This window comes from Arachis duranensis, chromosome 5 (genome assembly GCF_000817695.3).
Source record: "Arachis duranensis cultivar V14167 chromosome 5, aradu.V14167.gnm2.J7QH, whole genome shotgun sequence".
Classification (NCBI taxonomy): Eukaryota; Viridiplantae; Streptophyta; class Magnoliopsida; order Fabales; family Fabaceae; genus Arachis; species Arachis duranensis.
The window spans coordinates 106,750,461-106,770,271 of record NC_029776.3 but is presented as its reverse complement, the minus strand read 5'-3'; the positions used below and the strand labels follow the sequence as shown (position 1 = coordinate 106,770,271).

At 30.4% G+C, this 19,811-nt stretch overlaps 1 protein-coding gene and 2 pseudogenes across 1 annotated transcript; 1 reads left to right on the top strand and 2 right to left on the bottom strand.

Annotated features, from left to right (window-relative positions):
- Positions 1-6,216: 6,216 nt before the first annotated feature.
- LOC107491569 (G-type lectin S-receptor-like serine/threonine-protein kinase At1g34300) lies at positions 6,217-9,159 on the bottom strand. The gene has a single exon (XM_016112442.3). It carries the CDS (start codon positions 9,047-9,049, stop codon positions 6,521-6,523), a length of 2,529 nt encoding a protein of 842 aa, XP_015967928.1. The 5' UTR covers positions 9,050-9,159; the 3' UTR covers positions 6,217-6,520.
- A 3,985-nt stretch (positions 9,160-13,144) lies between these two features.
- LOC107491450 (probable leucine-rich repeat receptor-like protein kinase At5g05160) lies at positions 13,145-15,490 on the top strand (annotated as a pseudogene).
- Positions 15,491-16,220: 730 nt separating this feature from the next.
- LOC107491570 (uncharacterized) lies at positions 16,221-19,214 on the bottom strand (annotated as a pseudogene).
- Between the last annotated feature and the right edge of the window lie 597 nt (positions 19,215-19,811).

Below are 19,811 nucleotides of genomic sequence, written 5' to 3'. Positions count from 1 at the left end.
ATTATTAAATTAAAAAATTAGACTAAAAAAATTAAACTAATATTTAAATAATAACTAAAAATAATAAATTTTGATGATCTTTTAATATTTTTTAAAGTATATATTTTAAACGTGTTGCTATTAAAACATTTTTATTACTTGTGAAAATATATAAGCTTCTACTAAAGAATTACCGGTGATGATTGGTTTTATTATTTTTATGCCAAGTTATTCCACTTTAATTATTTCATAGCATTCCTAGATTTTTTATTGAATTAGAATAAATTCGATAGTGGATCACGATCGAAGAACTATTAACTAATATAATTTTTTTTAGTCGTCATGTGTACTCATATACGTACTCTCTCCTATAAATATTAAATAAAACTAACAAACTACGATACTATAAGACTGTATTATAATTTTATAGTAACCTTGAAGAACTATATATTTAGGTCTAAATTATCTTACAAACTAAATAGGTTTTTTATTACATTGTAATTTATTGAATTGAATTCGAGCAATGTTAATGAGTATGAATTTGATAAAAAATTAAGAGATTTGAGAATGAATTTGATAAGAAATTAATAGATATGAAAAAAAGTACAAATTATATATAGAGACATTTATTTCTAGCAAACTAATTACTAGAACTAAATTGATTTGCATATAGATTTAGGTGTGGATTCTGCCTATGGTATAAATAGGGTTGGTAACTTGCACGTCTAGTTAAGGTCTCTATATGGTTATTTAATTTAATTTGATCTAAGATCAGATATAATGAATAATAAATAAGCTAAAAGCGAAGTTAACTTAATGGGGCGGACAATACCTTCTTTTTGGGGCAATTAAAAATAGTTTTGTGATGCTAAAATCAAATTCTTAATGTATATATGTAGATTCGCATTTCACCTTAATTCATTTATTATATTTAAGTGAAATAATTTGCTCTAACTTTACTGAAAGAGAATCAAACCAATAATAGGACTCTTAGGCTGGGTTTGGTAAAGCTTTTTCAGGAGGTGTTTGTGCTTTTAAAAAGCACAAGCACGTCATTTTGCGTTTGGTAAATTAAAAAGCTCAAGTGCTTGTGCTTGCGGCTTTCAAAAGTTATGGGTGCTTTTGAAAGCACCTAGGAGGGAGCTTTTTAAAGCTGGTTTGTGCTTTTCAAAATTTAAAAGTCTAATATAACCTCATATGTTAACTAATTTTCAAATTTAATGTTTGCATTTATGTCTATTATAGTATTTTTAAATTTTAAAAGCTATTTTACCAAACACAATTGATGTTACTTATGTTTATTAAAAGTTGTTTTTGATTTGATTTACCAAACATAAATACTACAACTTTTAAAAAGCCATCTTTTAAAAATTAACTTTTATAAGCTACTTTTAAAAAGTAAAAACTTTATCAAACTAAATCTTAGTTTAATCTTCAATTACTATAGTACTAGAAACCAAATATACATCTTCTTCTTGAAGAAAAAAAAAATCTATTACTCTACGCACTACAACATCATCACCTTTAATTTAGAAATAAAATAACAACTTTTACAAAAATATCTTGGTAGTTGAATTTTTTTTTGTAGTTGATAATAACGGTTAAAAGGGAAGGGCACCTGAGAATAATCCTATTTAGAAAAAGGAAACAGAATTAGATGCTCTGTTTTACCTTACGTAACAGCCACACAATTGCAAGTCCAAAAAGTCCAAAAAGACAAAAGAAATAAATTTTGGGTTTTTTTTAATACTATTTCTATATTAAAATTAGATATTAATATATTTGTGTATAAATATATACGTAGTTTAATTTATTTTTAATATATATTTATATTTAAATATGTATTTTATACTAATAACTAATTTTAGTAAACACATTTATATTAGTGACAGATTTTAGTAATTGATTTTAATGTATATTTAGTATAGTTATTTTTTTTTACTTAAACAATAACAATTATCAATTTTACATAAAAATTACTACACGTAAATTATTATTTTTTAAACTACCTACATCAATTTTTCTGTAACGATGAACAATCTAATATAAAAATTAATATGTCTGACCTAATAAAAATTTGAGAATTAATTTAATAATTAAAATTGATTAAAAATTAAAATGATTGACTCAAAATTTATTAGGAACTAATTTAAGATATTACTCTAATATACATTATTTTATTATTTTTAACATATATTTTCTATTTCAATTTATATTTTTTTTTTGCACACTTAACGTAATTATTAATTCTTATCTCCTAGATCTCTATTTCTTGATTCTTGAAGTCTTCATAAATACACACTCAAATGGGAGTTCTGACTGAAAAAAAAAAAATTGTGTATGTAACTTCTCTTTAATCAAGTTCTCGTTTTGAATGAAAAAGCTAATATGTTTCCAAAGGTGCCATGCACATTGGACTAAAATACAATGGCACAAGTATATAATATTACTTAAATTCTAAAAGAAGTTGATGTATAATTTGTAAATCAAAGAATTTTCCTTGCTTTGCAGTTTGCACGGTGTTGTAAAGGATGGCAAAACAATAGTTATAACCCAATCTATATATATATTTGTTTCTAATAATGTTATTTTCACACTAAAATTAATTATTAAATTTAATTATTATGTATTTATATATAAATATATATAACTTAACTTATTTTTAGTATATATTTTATATTTTAATATATATTTTATATTAATAATTAATTTTAGTAATTTATTTTAATATATATTTAACACGATTGATTCGCTTATTGTTAATGAATTTTTTTTTAAAACATGATGACAGCTAGTTAGGTAGAGCATGGAACTTATGCTTAATAATCTCGCAAAAAGTTTCCTATATATCTATTGTAAAATTATTTTAAACAAAGTGGATTTCAATTCAATTGCCTAGAAATTAAAGAGCAAAAGGTAATGAAGCCTTTATCCTCTTTGTCGAGATCCCTAAGATTAATTAAGTATCATAATCTTATTGTTTCTCTTGTCTATTCTATGTTTGATGCTTATTTATTTCTTAATTAATTTCCCACTAGCCTTAGCCCTTTTGCATTCTAATTAATTTATCCCAACGCTGAAAGGTGAGAGCTCTTTAGAGTATGTAAAGTTTCTTTGACCCAATAAAGCTTAATTTCGTGTATTATTCTTTTGTTTAGTGCCTAATAACCATAGATTCCCTTGGAAGGAGGCACTTTGATAGTTAATATTTAAATATTCAGCTTTGCTTCGTTACTCAGTTCAATAATATGTTTCTAATCGATTATGTTATATGTATATTAAAATTAGTTACTAAAATTAGTTATTAGTATAAAATATATATTAAAATATAATATATATTAAAAATAAATTAAAACACATATATATTTATATATAAATATATTTTTGATTAATTTTAATGATTATCAATTAACATATATTAATTAAGGTTATTATTGAATTGCTACACCATTATTATTACATGCGTGTATTTGAATAAAGATTTTTTAATTTATACCAATCAAGAAGATTAATAATAAACTAACAATTAACCTAGATGCATTATTCTCATTAAAATTACCTTAATCTAAACTTGATAATACTAGAGATAATAACAAATAATTTAAATTGATCTTATTTAATATTTATTATTTTTAGTAATAATTAATAAATACTAAATAAAATAAATTTGAGTTAGCAGTTAGACTGATTTGTTATTGTCTTCTAAACATTATTAGTTTAAAATAAAAAAAAAAGAAAATATATTTATATGTCCACCAGCCATATGGTTATCAGCTTATTATACTCTTGATGAGACAAAAGAGAAGTCTTTATCTATATTAGAAACATTTTAGCTAGTATGTATTAAAAAAGTATTTAAATTAATTATTTTATTTTAAATATCAAAAATAAAAATAAGTAAATAGATATATTTTTAAAATTAATAATAAGGAATAGCTTGTAAATGTTTATTGGGACAACAAATCAAAGGTCATCATCAGCATCTACAACAAGAAAGCATGCATAAACATCTACTAAATAGTATATATTAAATAGTGTTTTGTGTATTCATGTCATGTAACAAGCAAACATTATTGTGCATAAAATTGTCTATATATAAGGAAATATTGCTAAACCCAACAAGAAAATAATTGACCATACGCTAATATAAACCCAAAACTAGCTAATGGATTGAAGCAAATGAAGTTAGCAAATTAAATCATGCATGCAAGTAGATGGATTTATACATTATTGGAATGACATATTATATTTGGATTGAAATGCTCCTGCTATTTTGGGGATGATGTTTAGTTGTTACACTACGCATCTAGCTACCTGTCACCACCATGAAATTAATTGAAGGCTTTTATTGTGTGTTCTTATCTTTATTTCATGTCTGGAATGAAAGTAATAGCACATATATATATATATATTTTTAACTTTATTTTGTTAATGTTGCAAGTGTGAAGAGTGCTAAAGTTAATCCGACATAAAAAAAAAGTATAGAAGAGTAAAGAGTTTATAAGATGAGAGACCCATTAATTTGACACATTAAGGTTTTGAGTTGGATGTGGTGTCTTTTCATCTTATGTTTAATAATGAGTTTGAGACTGTTAATAATCTTAAACCCTCAGAAATAGAATTTTAAATTTTATAAAAATAACTAACTATATATATATATATATACATAATACAAAATAATCCGAAATTCAGTTTGGACCCAAATCATATTTTGTCAGGTTTGATTTGTCATTTTTATCCGATATTGTTTACGGGTCGGATTCAGGTTATACTTCGCAACCTAATCCGAAGTTAATTTTTACGATAAAAATATATATTTTAGAGTGAAATTAGTAATATTATATTATATGATATTATTTTTATTTTAAAATAATTTATTTTAATAACTTACAAAGTTATATATACTAATTTTGTATTGAGTCAACTCTCAATTTATTTTCGGGTCACTTTGGTTCGGATCAAAATAGACTCAAATGACCTTTTAAGATTGAGTTCGAATCTATTCAAATTTGGACTCAATGACCTTTGGTTGGCAAGTTTTTTCATTTACATCGGCCTCTCCAATAATGTTTTTGGTCTGTGCCTCTCTAACTTGGTATATAGTTTGTGTCCAAACTCCAAAATTCATTCATTTCTTTTTTTGGTTGAAGACCAAATAAATTTTTGTCCACGCAGTTATAGGCCCACTTCACATAAACAATATTCAGCCTTTAAAATTACATAGTAACCAAGTTGGGTTGGTCTAGTGGTTAACTCACTAGTCCGCTTAAGCAAGTGTCGGGGGTTCGAATTCCGCCTTGTGCATGCAGCAACTCATTAGCCAGCGGCAAACCCCCTTAAATGGAGCTCAGTACCATTATCCTAACTATTAAAGATTGTCCATGAACCTATAAGCCATTATATATATAAAAAAATCTCAAATATATATAGAAAAATTATTTATCTTCTTAATGAAATACTATTCTATTACTAGAGTGACTCACGACCTTTCGGATCTAGAACTCTAATACCATGTCATGAACCCAGTCATAACCTGAGATAATGTAATACTAATGGTTATATCTCTAATACTTCCTAAACTTCCATTGTGCACATTGTACGCTTAGGCCATTGGCTTTTTATAATTTCTCATATTAAAATAAGTCTTTATTTGAAGCTTTGGGGTAATTAAATGGGTAATTTGGTAACTTCCAACTTGACGAAAAGCTACACTCTGAATTGTGGCACAGCTGGAGCCAAGTCATATACTCATATTGGTATATTCTAATTGGAGTCGTTAGACATTAAGACTTTGACGCGTTCACAATTTCATGTATATATGTTTCTTCTTCTTCTTCTTCTTCTCAATATAAGTCAGCTTCAAATAACATACGCAATACAATACAATACATGAATACAATGCATGATCACATTCACATAATTTTGCATTCGAAGGGTGATTGACGTGGATTCTTTGAAGACCATGGGAATTTTTAGAGTCACGGGTATACAAAGTACTAACTAATACATTGCCAATCCATATATACTTTAGTTTATAAAAATGCTATTTATACACCAAAATTAATCACTAAAATCAACCACCAATATATTTATAATTTATGTATAAATATATAAGTAGTTTAATTTATTTTCAATTTGTATTTATACTCTAACATGTATTTTATAAGCAACATAGTTCTTTATTTTATAATCATGAACTAAAATAACATTAATTTGATAAAATGAACAAACTGATCATTTGATAATATTCTGCCCATTCATTATGGATATACCTATACACATTATGCAAAAAAATTACAGGACTTCAATACAGATGATTGCTTCTGCTTTTGCTTGCAATCCCTAATTACAAAGTACAAACTAGTATAAGTATACAGTGATGTTGGTAAATACACACTATGTTGTGAATATTATGATACAAGTTATTTGAGCAGCAAAGCTTAGTTTTGCTGTTCCAGAATCAAATAGCAAGTGAATGTGAATGTAGCTATGAGGCAATTCTTATTGGTAATCATGAAGGAGAAAAAAGATTGGTAACCATTCATGGTTCTGATTGTAAGAGAGATGAAGATACCTTCTCGGTGTTCCTTCCCAAGGTTAAGGTGGAGACACTGCTTGTCTGAAATGACGACGACGACGAAGGACCAAGGGGTGAAGCTGCAGCTGTGGAGAATGCACTGACATTGCTACTTATGTTTGTGCTTGTTCCACTAACAACAGGTCCTTCCATAGCCAACCTTGGTGCCGGCGGCCTCTCTATCTCAGCAACGCCTTCAAGCATTTGAACCACTCTGCTCATGGTCGGTCTATGGGAGGGCTGCTCCTGGATGCACCAAAAGCTTGCCTGAATGGCTCTTGTCACTTGCGCCATGTCGACTTCTTGGTCGGCTAGCCTTTTGTCCACAATTCCAATGATGTTGCCTTTCTCAAACTCTTCATAAGCCCAAATGGAGAACTTTTTCCTATTAGTTTCCTCCGAGACTTCGAAATTCCTCCTTCCACTCACAATCTCCAACAAAACCATGCCGTAGCTGTAAACATCGGACTTAGATGTTATGGGAAGATTTGCAAGCCACTCGGGTGCTAAGTATCCTCTGGTTCCTCTCACACTGGTCAAGGTCCTATGCCTATGGTCCTTTGGATTTACAAGCTTTGCAAGACCAAAGTCAGATACCTTAGAAACATAATTCTCGTCTAAGAGAATGTTTTCAGGCTTTATATCACAATGGACTATGCAGTCGCGACACTCCTCGTGAAGGTATGTGATGCCCCTCGCAGTGCCAAGAGCGACGCTGTATCGATATTCCCAATTCAACAATTTTCCTGAATGTTCCTCTGACATGAATAGAAAACTATCTAGAGAACCGTTTTTCATGAACTCATAAACTAAAAGCCTGTGGCGCCCTTCCGAGCAAAAGCCAATAAGCCTAACCAAGTTGAGATGATGAGTGCTACTAATGGTAGCAACTTCCATCCTAAACTGTTTCTCACCTTGCTCGATGCCCTCGAGTTGCTTCACTGCAGCCACGGTTTTATTAACAAGAATTCCTCTGTAGACAGCACCAAATCCTCCAGCTCCAAGCTTCTCCTTGAAGCCCTTTGTCGCGCGCTCAAGCTCCTTGTAGGAGAACTGGACGGGCGCACCAGAAGCATACTCAAGGAGAGCATACTGAGCAGACAATGCACCAAACCTTTTGTTGTTCCTACAACACCACATCCACAAACCACCTTCAAAGGCAACCAAGGCTAGAAGAGTGCCCAAAACCACAACCACCAGAACCCAAGCCGGTACTCTCGAGCTCTTGTGCTTCACAGACACCCCTGAAGGTGGCGGATTCTGAAGCACCGGTGGACAAACCTTGATATAAGAAGTGCTAGGCAGTGCTGGACTCACATATCCGGAGACCAAATCTTGCGACTTCAAGTAACATTGCCCCGTGCCATCCCCCAAGGCAGTAGAAGCAAAACAACCGTTAGTGTTGGAAAGACAATTTCCCTTGCAAGCTGATATACCGATGTAGAACACCTGCGACTGAACCTCAGGGGAATAAGTGAGCAACTGAGCATGATTCAAGGTCAACATGGTTGCATTCCCTTGGCAATTGTTGAGACTCACCTTCCTCCTACACCCTTTCCTACTATCATTGGGATCCACCATCTCAAAATTCTGAGAAGGGCAACCACAAACGGGATTCGAAGCATTATAACTACAGATACCATAGTTCCCACAATAAGCATAAACCTCACACTGATCCTCAACTGCAGCCCACATAGCAGTAGGGTTTCCACTACCCTTGGAAGTGGTATAAATCCTCAAATTTCCATCATTATCCAATTTCAAAACTCTCAAAACATCACTACCACCCTCAGCATAGTCATTACTATAAGCAACAATAGCTGCACTTGTCAAATTTGTATCAGAAAGTTGCAAAATTCCAATGGATTGCAACGCCAAAACAGGTTTACTCACAGTATTAACAGAGGAATTCAAGCCTTGGTTCCAATACAACATGCTATCGTTCCAATACAGGGTTAAATTCCCATTACTCTTAAGGATAAAAGAGTAAGAACCAGATCTCAGAATCTTACCGGAACTGAAATTCTGAGAGGGGACAAGTGTATCGGTGGGGTGGTCGAACGATTGCCACAGAGGGGTGCGGCTTCCGTTGGAAATTACCAAATTGCCACTGTCTTCAAGCGTCGCGGAGGAGGCGCCGCGGTTGGCCGTGCCGGAGTCCCAGACGGTGGCGCCGGAGCCGTTGAGGAGACGGAGGGCGCCGGTGGATAGGAAGCGGAGGGAGGCTCCGGAGTCGACGGGCGTGGCGTTGGCGACGGACCAGACGACGGGGGAGTTGCCGGAGTAGAAGATGGAGGCGGTGAAGGTGGGAGGGGTGGTGGTTGGGTTGACGGGGACGAAGCCTAAGAAGAAGGTGGAGCTCGGTGAACTCCATGTTTGATTGGAGGTAGCTGAGAGGGTGGAGCCTGGTGATATAGCGGTGGTGGTGGTGGTGGCAGAAAGGACAACAACTGTGGTGAGTAACAACAAGAGACCGTGTTTTCTGAGAAACATGTTTGGTTTGGTTTGGTTTATGTTTCAATTTGTTCTCAGCATTTAATGGCAGAATGGAGATGGAGAAAATGGAAGACTTTGACTTGGCTCAACTCTCTGCTGTGTTGAATTTGTGTGAATCTCAGTTTTTATTTAGACTATTTTTGTTTGGAAAAAAAAATTAGAGAGAAAAGAAATAAAAAGAAAAGAAATAGGGTGGATTTTTATTTTTTTTTAGTTATTAGTTTTTTTTTTAATGTTTTCACCAATTTTTTTTATCTATTTTTTTTAATTTTTTTCTTTAATTAAATAATAGAAAATAATTATTTTTTTATTATTTTTTTATTTTTTTCTCAAACAAACATAATATTAATAAAAAATAAATAAATAATAATAATGGAGTTGAATGTTCAAAGGTGTGGTTTTTTTTTCCATGATATTGAGCGAGCGAGAGTAGAAGAAGTCAAAGAGATGCTCATTCACGGTTTGCAAGTGAAACCAACACTGAAGCTTTGCTGATTGATGCTGAATCTTGTCGTAGGAGACTAGGAGATGCATTTTGAATCTAATCACATTCAACCTTCATTTCCTCTGCAATACATTGGGTAGGATGGCGCTTAATTCCAACTTAATTCTATTTGCCATTTTAAATTTTTTAATTTAAATTTTATTTACACTAACACTTTGTTTAAATTAGGAGAATACGAAAAGAAAAAAAAATGAAAAAATAAAATAGATGAAAATGTGAATTTTTTGTTGTTTAGATGAAAAAGAAAAATAGAGTACAAAAAAATGATGTAGGACTCATGAAAATATTTTTCTCTCAATATTGAGATAAAAATGACTAAAAAAATGTGTATTAAGTATAAAATTATTAATTTATTCTTTGATTTATTCAAACAAAATATAAAATAATTTTTTTATTTTTTATTATTTTTATTTTATTTTATTTTATTTTATTTTTTATTATCTATTCAAACAAAGTTTTTAATTCAATTCTACCCCATCTATCATTACTAACGATTTTTTTTCCAATAACTATTTTATATTAACGAAATTCACCGATAAATTCTAATGTTTTGGTAAATCTCACGAGACAACCCAATATTATAAAAAAATTAGTAGTCCTTTGTTTTATCCAAAAGTTTATTTCTTGTCTCAAGCTATTTTCTTTACATTTATTAATAGTATCTATCCATTTCTATTATCTATTAATATATAACAAAAGAGTAATAGATAATTAGTTCGTTAATAAGTGGTGTTTTATATAATAGATAAGTGTTATTTTTTATTGGATGACAAATGGTAAAATAATAAAAATTAATATTAATTAATAAAGTAATAAAAAATCTAAAAATCTATAAACAAAATAATTGGTGAAATTTTGATTCAAATGTAAATTTAAAATAATTTTATTAAAATAATTTTGATTTGTCCTCATTATATATATGTTAGTTAAACGGTGAAAAAAGAAAAGAAAGAAAAAAAGAAACTGACGATCACGGAGAAGAGGGTGATAATGAATAAAGAGAACGACAGTTGAAGAAAGAAAAGACGATAGAAAAAGAAAAAAACGACGGTAAAAAAAGACGATCGATGCCGTATAAAAGAAGAAAACGACAATAAAAAAGGTAGGGACGTCAAGGAAGGAAAAGAGGGTGGCGACAACGACGGTTACAGAAAAAGAAGCTGTATCAACAGAGAAAAGAAGAGGAATGAGATAACGGCAGTGATGGAATCCACCGTCGCTGTTGAATCCACAGAGCTGCGTCTTTCGCAGGACGGTGTTACAGTCGTTTTTTGTCGGTGAGTGCTACAAATGAAAGATGGTTAATTCTCTGGCTCGAATATACTTTATTTTGTAGTTTGATTGGTTGAAAAGGCTAATTAAAGTTGAATATGATTTTTCGTGTTAATATCTTCAGAATGGCGTGCTATACTTAAAGAAGAGAATGATGATGAAGAAGTAACTAACAGCAAGTTGACGATATCGATGAAGAGAATAGTGAGGTTTGATATCCTATCGTGGACAATATTATAAAGGTAATTTACTTTTTAAGTTAGAATAGCCACACAAATCATTATATCTATGTGAAATCAATAAAATTAAAGAAGTATTTTTTTAATTTTTAAATTTTACCAAAAGGCTATATTTTTATATATCTAAGAAATTACAACACATTTAAAAAATTTATGTGATCTAAATCTTTATAGATAATTTGTATATAAAAAAAATTAATGACAAAATTTTTTTTTTATCTATACCTTAAGAGCCAAAATCATACTTAATCCTAACTATTTTTATATAATTCAGTTTTATTGGAATCAATTTTCATACATATAAAGCATAAACTTATTATATATTCACTGTTTTAATTTTTCGTATATTATACTTACATCTATAAACATAAATACATATATATTTGACTCTTTCCATTAGTACTATATAAGTTATTTTAATTAATCAATTAACAATGCATTTTATTTAAAAAAAACTCAGATACTTTAAATTAGTAAATTAATTATTCTATTAATTAGATAATAATATGCCGCATAAATCATTTTATAAGATATTATCTAATCGACAAAATAAAAAACAATTACATTTATTATTATATATTATATACACTAAAATAAAAGATCTGATTTTTCAAAAGTTGAATTAATTCTTTTATAAATATTTTCACCATTAATCTTGTTTTTTAATGAGTAAATTGAGAATTAAGTCAGTGAAGATTTTGAATTCGAATTAATTAATTAAAAAAAAGTATTAATTTGGTCATTCAATAACAAACGTGAATATGTGATGTCTTTATATTAATTCATCACGTAAAATTTAACGATAATATTTATATGTACTGTTATCTACTATGACGTATTTTTTATTATGAAAGATCGTCATACAAATAACAATTTTTGGAGCGAAACTTCTACCTGTTTTGATAGGATTCATAATAAATAGAGAGAGTTGATAAATATATGAAAATTCAAAAGATAATAAATACTTTACTGGTTAAAACTACATCATTTTCATACTCCACAGCACTAGAACACACACAATTGTAGATAAAGAAATATATGGACAACTCAATTTTGTTTCGTAGTATTCATTGATAGAAGCACATACATATCCGTCGTTTGTTATCGTGGAGGACCTCATTGATACTTTTTTTTCTTCAAGGACTGATTAGTCCGAAGTCGAAATTCTTGAGAATCTAATTATTACTTTACTCTTCTTTAATTGTTAGTTATACATATATAATATGGATGACAAATGACCTACGAGGTAAGAATACTTTATTGAGTTGTCGTGTCTGCATGTCGTACACATTTTAAACATAACATTCATTGAGACTCGTTCGACAGGTGTGTTTGTTGTGTCTAATTGTCTCTTAATAAAAAATTATTCACTTGATATGTTTGGATACACCTAAATACTATCACGAGTCCAGCTTTCTTCTTAACGTGTATTCTTGAAATAAATTTAAAAATATTATATATTATTATTTATTAAAATAAAATATTTAAATACTTACTTGATATAATTAAAATAAGATATTAAAAATAATTAAAAAAATTATATACATGTTTATGTGTCTTATAAAATTTTAAAATTTGTGTGTTAATGTATCTTGTATCATATCGTATTTCGTGTCTGTATCTATGTCCATACATCGTAACAAATGACAATTTAAATCTATAAATTTAAATATTATACAGTAACAAAATAAAAGAGTTGAATTTAATCTACTAAAAATATAAAATTGGAACCGTAATATGCCATGTAGTAGGAAACATTTTGAAAGCTGTCATCTTGTTCAACCACCATATATATTATGTAGTTAATTAATAATATTATAATCAGAAAAATATTAAACAAAGTAAACCAAACCAAAACCTTGTTCAGACCGTTTCGAACAAAACAACTAAAGCACAAAAAAAAAAAAGAGTGCAAGACTTTGTTCATTGGTTACCAAACTCATGTCAAGCTGGCTTATGCAAAATTCTCAACAAATCATGATCTTGCCTTTTAACATAACAACAATTCTTTACTATGTATCATTGTTTTTGTTTCGGTTTTTATTTTTTTTTAGCAACAATAACAAAAATAGTAGCATGATCTTGTGCAGTGATCAAAGTTTTTATCCACAAGAAAGAGAGGCTTTGTTGTTTATAAGGGATTCTCTAAATTCTTCCATTGATTTGCATGGGAATTGGGTTGGTCCACCATGCATTGGAGAAAATCAAAGCAAATGGTTTGGTATCACTTGTTCTAATTTTCATGTTGTTCACATTGTTCTTGAAGGGATTAACCTTAGTGGAACTTTGAAAAATCCTACATTTCTTCAAAACATTACTCTCTTGAAGAAACTCAGCTTCAGAAACAATTTGCTTCTTGGGATGCTACCAAATCTCACAATTTGGTGTCTTTAGAAGAAGTGACCTTTTCAGGTAATCACTTCTCAGGGAAAATTCCTTCTGGGTATGCTGATCTTCCTAGTCTAAGAGTTTTGGAGCTGCAAGAGAATTACTTGGATGGTCAAATTCCATCCTTTGATCAACCATCATTGGAAAGTTTCAATCTTTCATATAATCATTTGGTGGGGCCTATTCCTCAGACTCATGTGATTCAAAGGTTTCCAGTGAGTTCCTTTGACAATAACACGGATCTTTGTGGAAAGCCATTGGATAGGTTATGTCCTGAACCTTCTCCTGCTCCATCTCCTATGCCAGAACCAGAAGTTAGAAAAAATAAGAGACTCAAAGTTTGGATTATTGCTTTGATTGCTTCTTCTTCTGCACTGTTTCTGTTTCTGATCATCATGGCTTTGTTGTTTTGTAAAAGAAGGGCTAGTGCAGAAGAAACAAGAAGAAAAGATTCAGCAGGTAAGGTTGATGTCTTATTTCAAGCATGTTGTAACAACGGTTAAATTTATAGTAAGTAAATAGTGTAAATTCAGAAAGACCAACCGAATAATAGTTACATAGAATGCAATACGTTCCGGTACAAAAAAAAAAAGTATGTAGTACAATACAAGTAAAATATTTTATGTGAAAAATGTATTTATGATGTTTCGGTGCACAGACAAATTGTGAATTCGTACACTCGAATTAGTACATAGTACATTACCTATAATAGATTTGTTGTCTTAGATCTTAGATCAACTTTGTGATTTCTCATTTAGTTTGATAGTTTGAATCTCCCCTGCCTTCAAAAGCCTAGAAAATTGGTCATGAAGAAAAATGTTGTCTCACATTGATGAATATAGATTCATGAATGTTTTTATTTTTTATATTAAGTTCTAATGGTTACTCTTACAGGGTATGTATTTGGAGCATGGGCAAAGAAAATGGTGTCTCATTCCTTCAGTGAAGATTCTGAAAGATTAGGAAGTTTGGAATTTTCCAACAAGAAGTTTCCAGTATTTGACTTAGATGATTTGTTAAGGGCATCAGCAGAAGTTCTAGGGAGGGGCAAATTGGGTATTACATACAAAGCAACACTTGAAAATGGTGCTCTTGTTGCTGTGAAGAAACTTAGCTGCATGAATGAATTGAGCAAAAAGGAATTTCTTCAGCAGATGCAATTGCTTGGGAGCATCAAGCATGAAAATCTTGTAGAGGTTATATCTTTCTATTATTCAGAGGGGCAAAAGTTCATCATTTATGAGCTTATGAATGATGGAACTTTGTTTGAGCTCTTATATGGTTAGTACATTAATTCTTTCCTTTCTTTCCTAAATTCTAAAGAAACCACACAATTATTAACATTGTTTTTACAGCTCAAATTCTCTTTATGTAGGTAAATTTGTACTATCAATTTAAATGATAATTAATTGGTTATATATTCTTTTTTTATTTTTATATTGGTGATGAGAAATGCTTTTTACATACATAAAAATTGATTTTTATTTATCATTCACTATTTTCAACGAAATAGTAGATGGACAAAGGTTAAGGGATAAAAAAGTATTGGTTAATAATTAGTTGGAAAAAAATAATTTCCCATGTTCTTTTTTTTTTTACGAAAAGTCAAAATTTTTTTATTTTTTGAATTTTGAACAATACTACACGGCCAACAAAAAATATTATTTTTTGACCAACAAAAAGTTGCATTTATGTTTATAAATGTTTTGTACATAAAAAATATATAATTTATACTTATATTTATCAAAATTTTGTACACATGAATCAATATTATTTTTATTCGTATTATTTAAAATTTGTACATATAAATTAGTAAAATTTATTTGTTAAAGACAATTTAATATTTGTGTTGGTTAAATAATGACAGAAATATATTAAAAATGGCAAACTTTTTTTTTTAAAAGACAAACAAACCACACATTAAACCCTAAATTCATATATAATTTGTTGGTGCTAGAGGGTAGAGGAATTGGAAGAATGTCACTTGATTGGAGGCCTAAATTAGAATGTTTAAGGAAGTTTCTTATGCATTAATCAATTAATCGTGTCTGTTTTGTCCTTGATTTTGCTTGTGTTTGAGCCACTTATATCGTGTTTAAAAAAAGTGGTAGGTGTAAATTGAATAGTGTATTAAAATTAAATTGGATCTCGCTAGGGAGACAATGGACTATTTGTAAGTACTAGAAATAATAAACATCTTCTCAAAATATTAAACTGATTTTGGAATTTACTAAGGATCGAACTCTTAACTTTTCAGATCTAAAGCTGTAATACTATGTCATGATACCACTCGTCCCAAAATATTTAACTAATGAGAAAAAATAACACTAATAATTATATTTTTAATATTCCATAAACTTCTATTGTACACTTTGTACAAATATTTTATTAGTTCCTTGTACTTTCCCAATTAAATTTATCTTTTAATAGTAATTCACTATGATACATGTGACTTGAATTCTCTTATGATTGAGCTTTAGCTTTAAGCTATTATTAGTTAGGTCAATTGAAAATAAAGTTTAGGCAACATCATCACATGTAAATATTATATTATATGTATGGTCTCCTGTTTTAGGATTTTCTTAATTATTATTAACTATGTCAATCACAAAACAAATTAAGAAACGTATAATATTAATGTATTTGGATATAATTATACATTAAATTTTGAAGCGATTAAATTTCTGGAGTGACAAATGTTTTAAAATGAATGGAATTAAAAAAAGAAGAGGAGAAAATTATATTAGAATTTAATCCTTTGGAACAAGTTCCTCTTAAAATGAGGGTAAGGGTCTAACGATTAATTATTTTCTTGGAAGTTGAAGTTGGTCCTCAACACTGAGACATATCACAAAAAACATGCAGAGAAGAATAACCAAGAATTTAAGCAAAGCATCAAAGCAACAATTTCAATGACAGGTTGATTTATCACTTTGGAACAAAATGGGAAAAGGTAATAATGTGATCACATGTTATCTTAACCTCCTTCATCATCTCCAGTTGCTTATCATTCATGGCATCAAAATACATGGAAAGGGACATATCTCCATTTGAAAGTCCTTGTGGCCACTTACACGCATGGAAGTCTTTACATGCCTATCGAAAAGTATAATAGAAAAAGAAAAAAAAATCATTTTAGGTACAAATTCACATCAAGATCAGTCTATTTGGCAGCATTTATGCCGATCAAAATCAACCAGGACTTTCAGATCCATTTAAAGAATGGCAGAGCAATCCGAGAGCAACACAAAGAAATAGAAACAAGATTGCTATTAGAGATGAATATTTCTATAATAATCTGTGCACATAGTATTCTGGATCTAAACAGACACAAGGTATTGTAGTTCCCTAATGGAGATCTTACAGGAAGTCTGGAACAGAAACCGAACAATGGAGTGTTTACTGTAATATCACATAATCTCAGGGGAGATCAATATAAGTTATTGCTAAGAGATAATAACATGAAGTTCTTATGCAGGCACTCCTTAATTGAAAAAATGGCTTACTAGGAGTTAAGAGAATAGTCACCATCTCCAAAGGCGGGATGTGAAATCCCGTTATGTCCTTCTCTCTGTCAAAGCTCTGCGAAAGAAGATGATTGAACATTCAAATAGACTGCCCTTAAGCAGCAAATTGGATCCAGTATATCATGGTGTGAAAGAATTAGGAGGTAACAAAATTTGGCAATATGGAAGTAATCACCTCATGGTACCAAGAGAACAAGGGAATGATTCCTAATTCACCTATAACCATTGGTTGTGTTTCAACTCCAAGTGCCTTACATGCTGCAAGCAACTTATCCAGCTTTTCAACAGAATCAACCTAATGACATATCAGTGAAAACTTTATCAGAATAAAAGGATTATATAGTACATAAAGGAGCCAAGCCAACAACATCAATGCATATATTGACAAACAATGGTTGCATATTTAAATTCTAGCAGAATTAGGCCCCCCTTTTCTCCTAATTTGAGTCACATAAAACTCCATTCTCTAGGCTATAGATTTCATAACTTCGTCGATACTAACACATGTATTTGAGCTACACAGAACAATAACAACAACTAAGTTGTGTCTTGCTAGGTGCGATTGGCTACACGGACCAAACAACACCATAGTGTTCTGTCATAGACCATATCTATGTGCAGCATATAATGCAATGACCTTACATATTTTTGTCCCTCCGGACGGCACCAAAGGTCATGATCTCTAGGCACATAGAACACATGCTCAAATCTTTCTTTCAAGAGAGACATTGTCACAACAAACAAGTCATATGTCTCAGCAACATCACCAGGCACTTCACCCAATTCAAGTTCTCAGCATAGTCAGTGTGCAAATCAGACACAACAAACACACGCAAACCCTCACCATTCCCCAAAGGAGAAGGAAACTCTATCTGGGGCCTTGAAGTTCCACCTCTTTTCATGTGTCTCCCATAACTGCTTTTAACAGATACTTGTTTGGAGAAACAAACAGAGTGGTGAGGATGTTGATACAGTGTGAGACACGAAGGGTTAAACCTCACCACCATGAGCACACCCCAAAAAGCTGAAACCAAAAAAATCAATCTTTGATCTGCAATGATTCAAAATCACCACAAAAACATTGTCATATTAGTCAAATGGGAAAAGGGTGGTTGATAATTAGCTTCTAACAGCATAATTGGGTTCAAATTTTGCAACTTGAAGAAATACATAGGAGTTCGATCCAAAAAAAAAAAAACCGTGTTAGACGCAGAGAAAGATCTGGGGACCTTAACCCGATCAAGCAAACGAATTTGTAGAATATTCGGATTAGAAAATCGAAAAAGAACTCAACTTTATGCTAAATTACTAACAGAACAAAGATTTACAAGTGTGTCTCGGAATGAAAAATAAAAGTTTATCAATGTGTATTAGGAGCCAAGTACCTCATTTATCCCAAAAATACGCAAAGTAAGGACAAAATGGCTTCTAGATGATTGTTCATTCATCTGTGTCCTTCTCACAAACCTGAAAGAAGAGAAAGGGCACAAATATTAAGTTATAAGTAAATCGTAGAACAAGAACAAAAATGTATTACTCTCTACTCAAAAAATTTCGTTCAAGCATTATATTGGAGGATCCAACATATATAAACCAAACCAGACGTGCATTGCGCAGCCTGTTTTAGGAATGAGGAAATCTCGTTCACGCTACAGACATCCACAATGGTTAGGTTAGGAACACTATTGTCTGTTCGTGTCTGGTCTATTTGATAACAAATCCCTGATGGTCTCATTATATATTTCCAAGATTGATGCCTACAAATGTCAACAAAATATTTCAGCTCCCATTCATAGGTATAACCACATGAAAACCAGGACTAAGTATACTAGGTACCAACCTGCATTTTGTACTTCCAACCCTGATCTTTCAGAGATTGATGACTAGTCTGAAATATCTGTTCTAGAGAAGGTGGTATCAACCCTTCCAAATCTGGAGCATCAGGGCTGCCCTAATCATTGTATAAGTTTTACCGAACCTGTTTGCCCATACGCAAAGATAAACACCTGCTATGAACAAACAGGATCTGGTAAAACATATACAATGCTGGGCACGCCAAGTTGAAAGCTTGTCATCTACAAGTATCAAACCAATGGAAGCCTCCTCAATCTCTTGAATGGAAAATATATAACATTACAATTCTCTTGACCGGACAGGTGAGAAATGCATGTTGCAGAGTGGATGAGTGGACAGCAGGACAGGTGAGAAATGCGTGAGATGAGGAGACAAGAAGTAAAATGGACATTTTGAGATAAATGACAAATAATTCATGTATTTAATTCAGCCTTTTGTTGGGTTATCTAAAAATTTATTTAAAAAAAACATATAAAAAATAATAAAAAATATCTTTAGACTATTTTTAATATTTTGTCAATAAAAGATACAGAAAAAATCATTTAAAATAATTATTTTGACATTATAATCTCTTATTGTAGAAATTTTGACAAAATTTAGAACGTGTCAAATATCTCATAATTATCTTTAAAATATAATTTTAATTTGACAAAATTTTAAAACATGCCATATATCTCATAATTTATAAATATCAATATAATTTTTTGTAAATATGTTTAAAGATTAAAAAATTATCTTTTTAATTTGGTCATTTTATTTTAAATATTTTTTTTATATCATTTACATGACTGAAAAAATATTTAAAAAATTAAAAAATAAAAAAAAATTAATTTATTATTATTTTTTATATATATTTTTCAAATAACTTTTTAGATGACTCAACAAAAAATTGGATTAAATAAATACATTATTTATTATTTATCCTCAAAATGTATATTTTGTCAAACTAAATTAATTTTAAAAAATAAAAATAT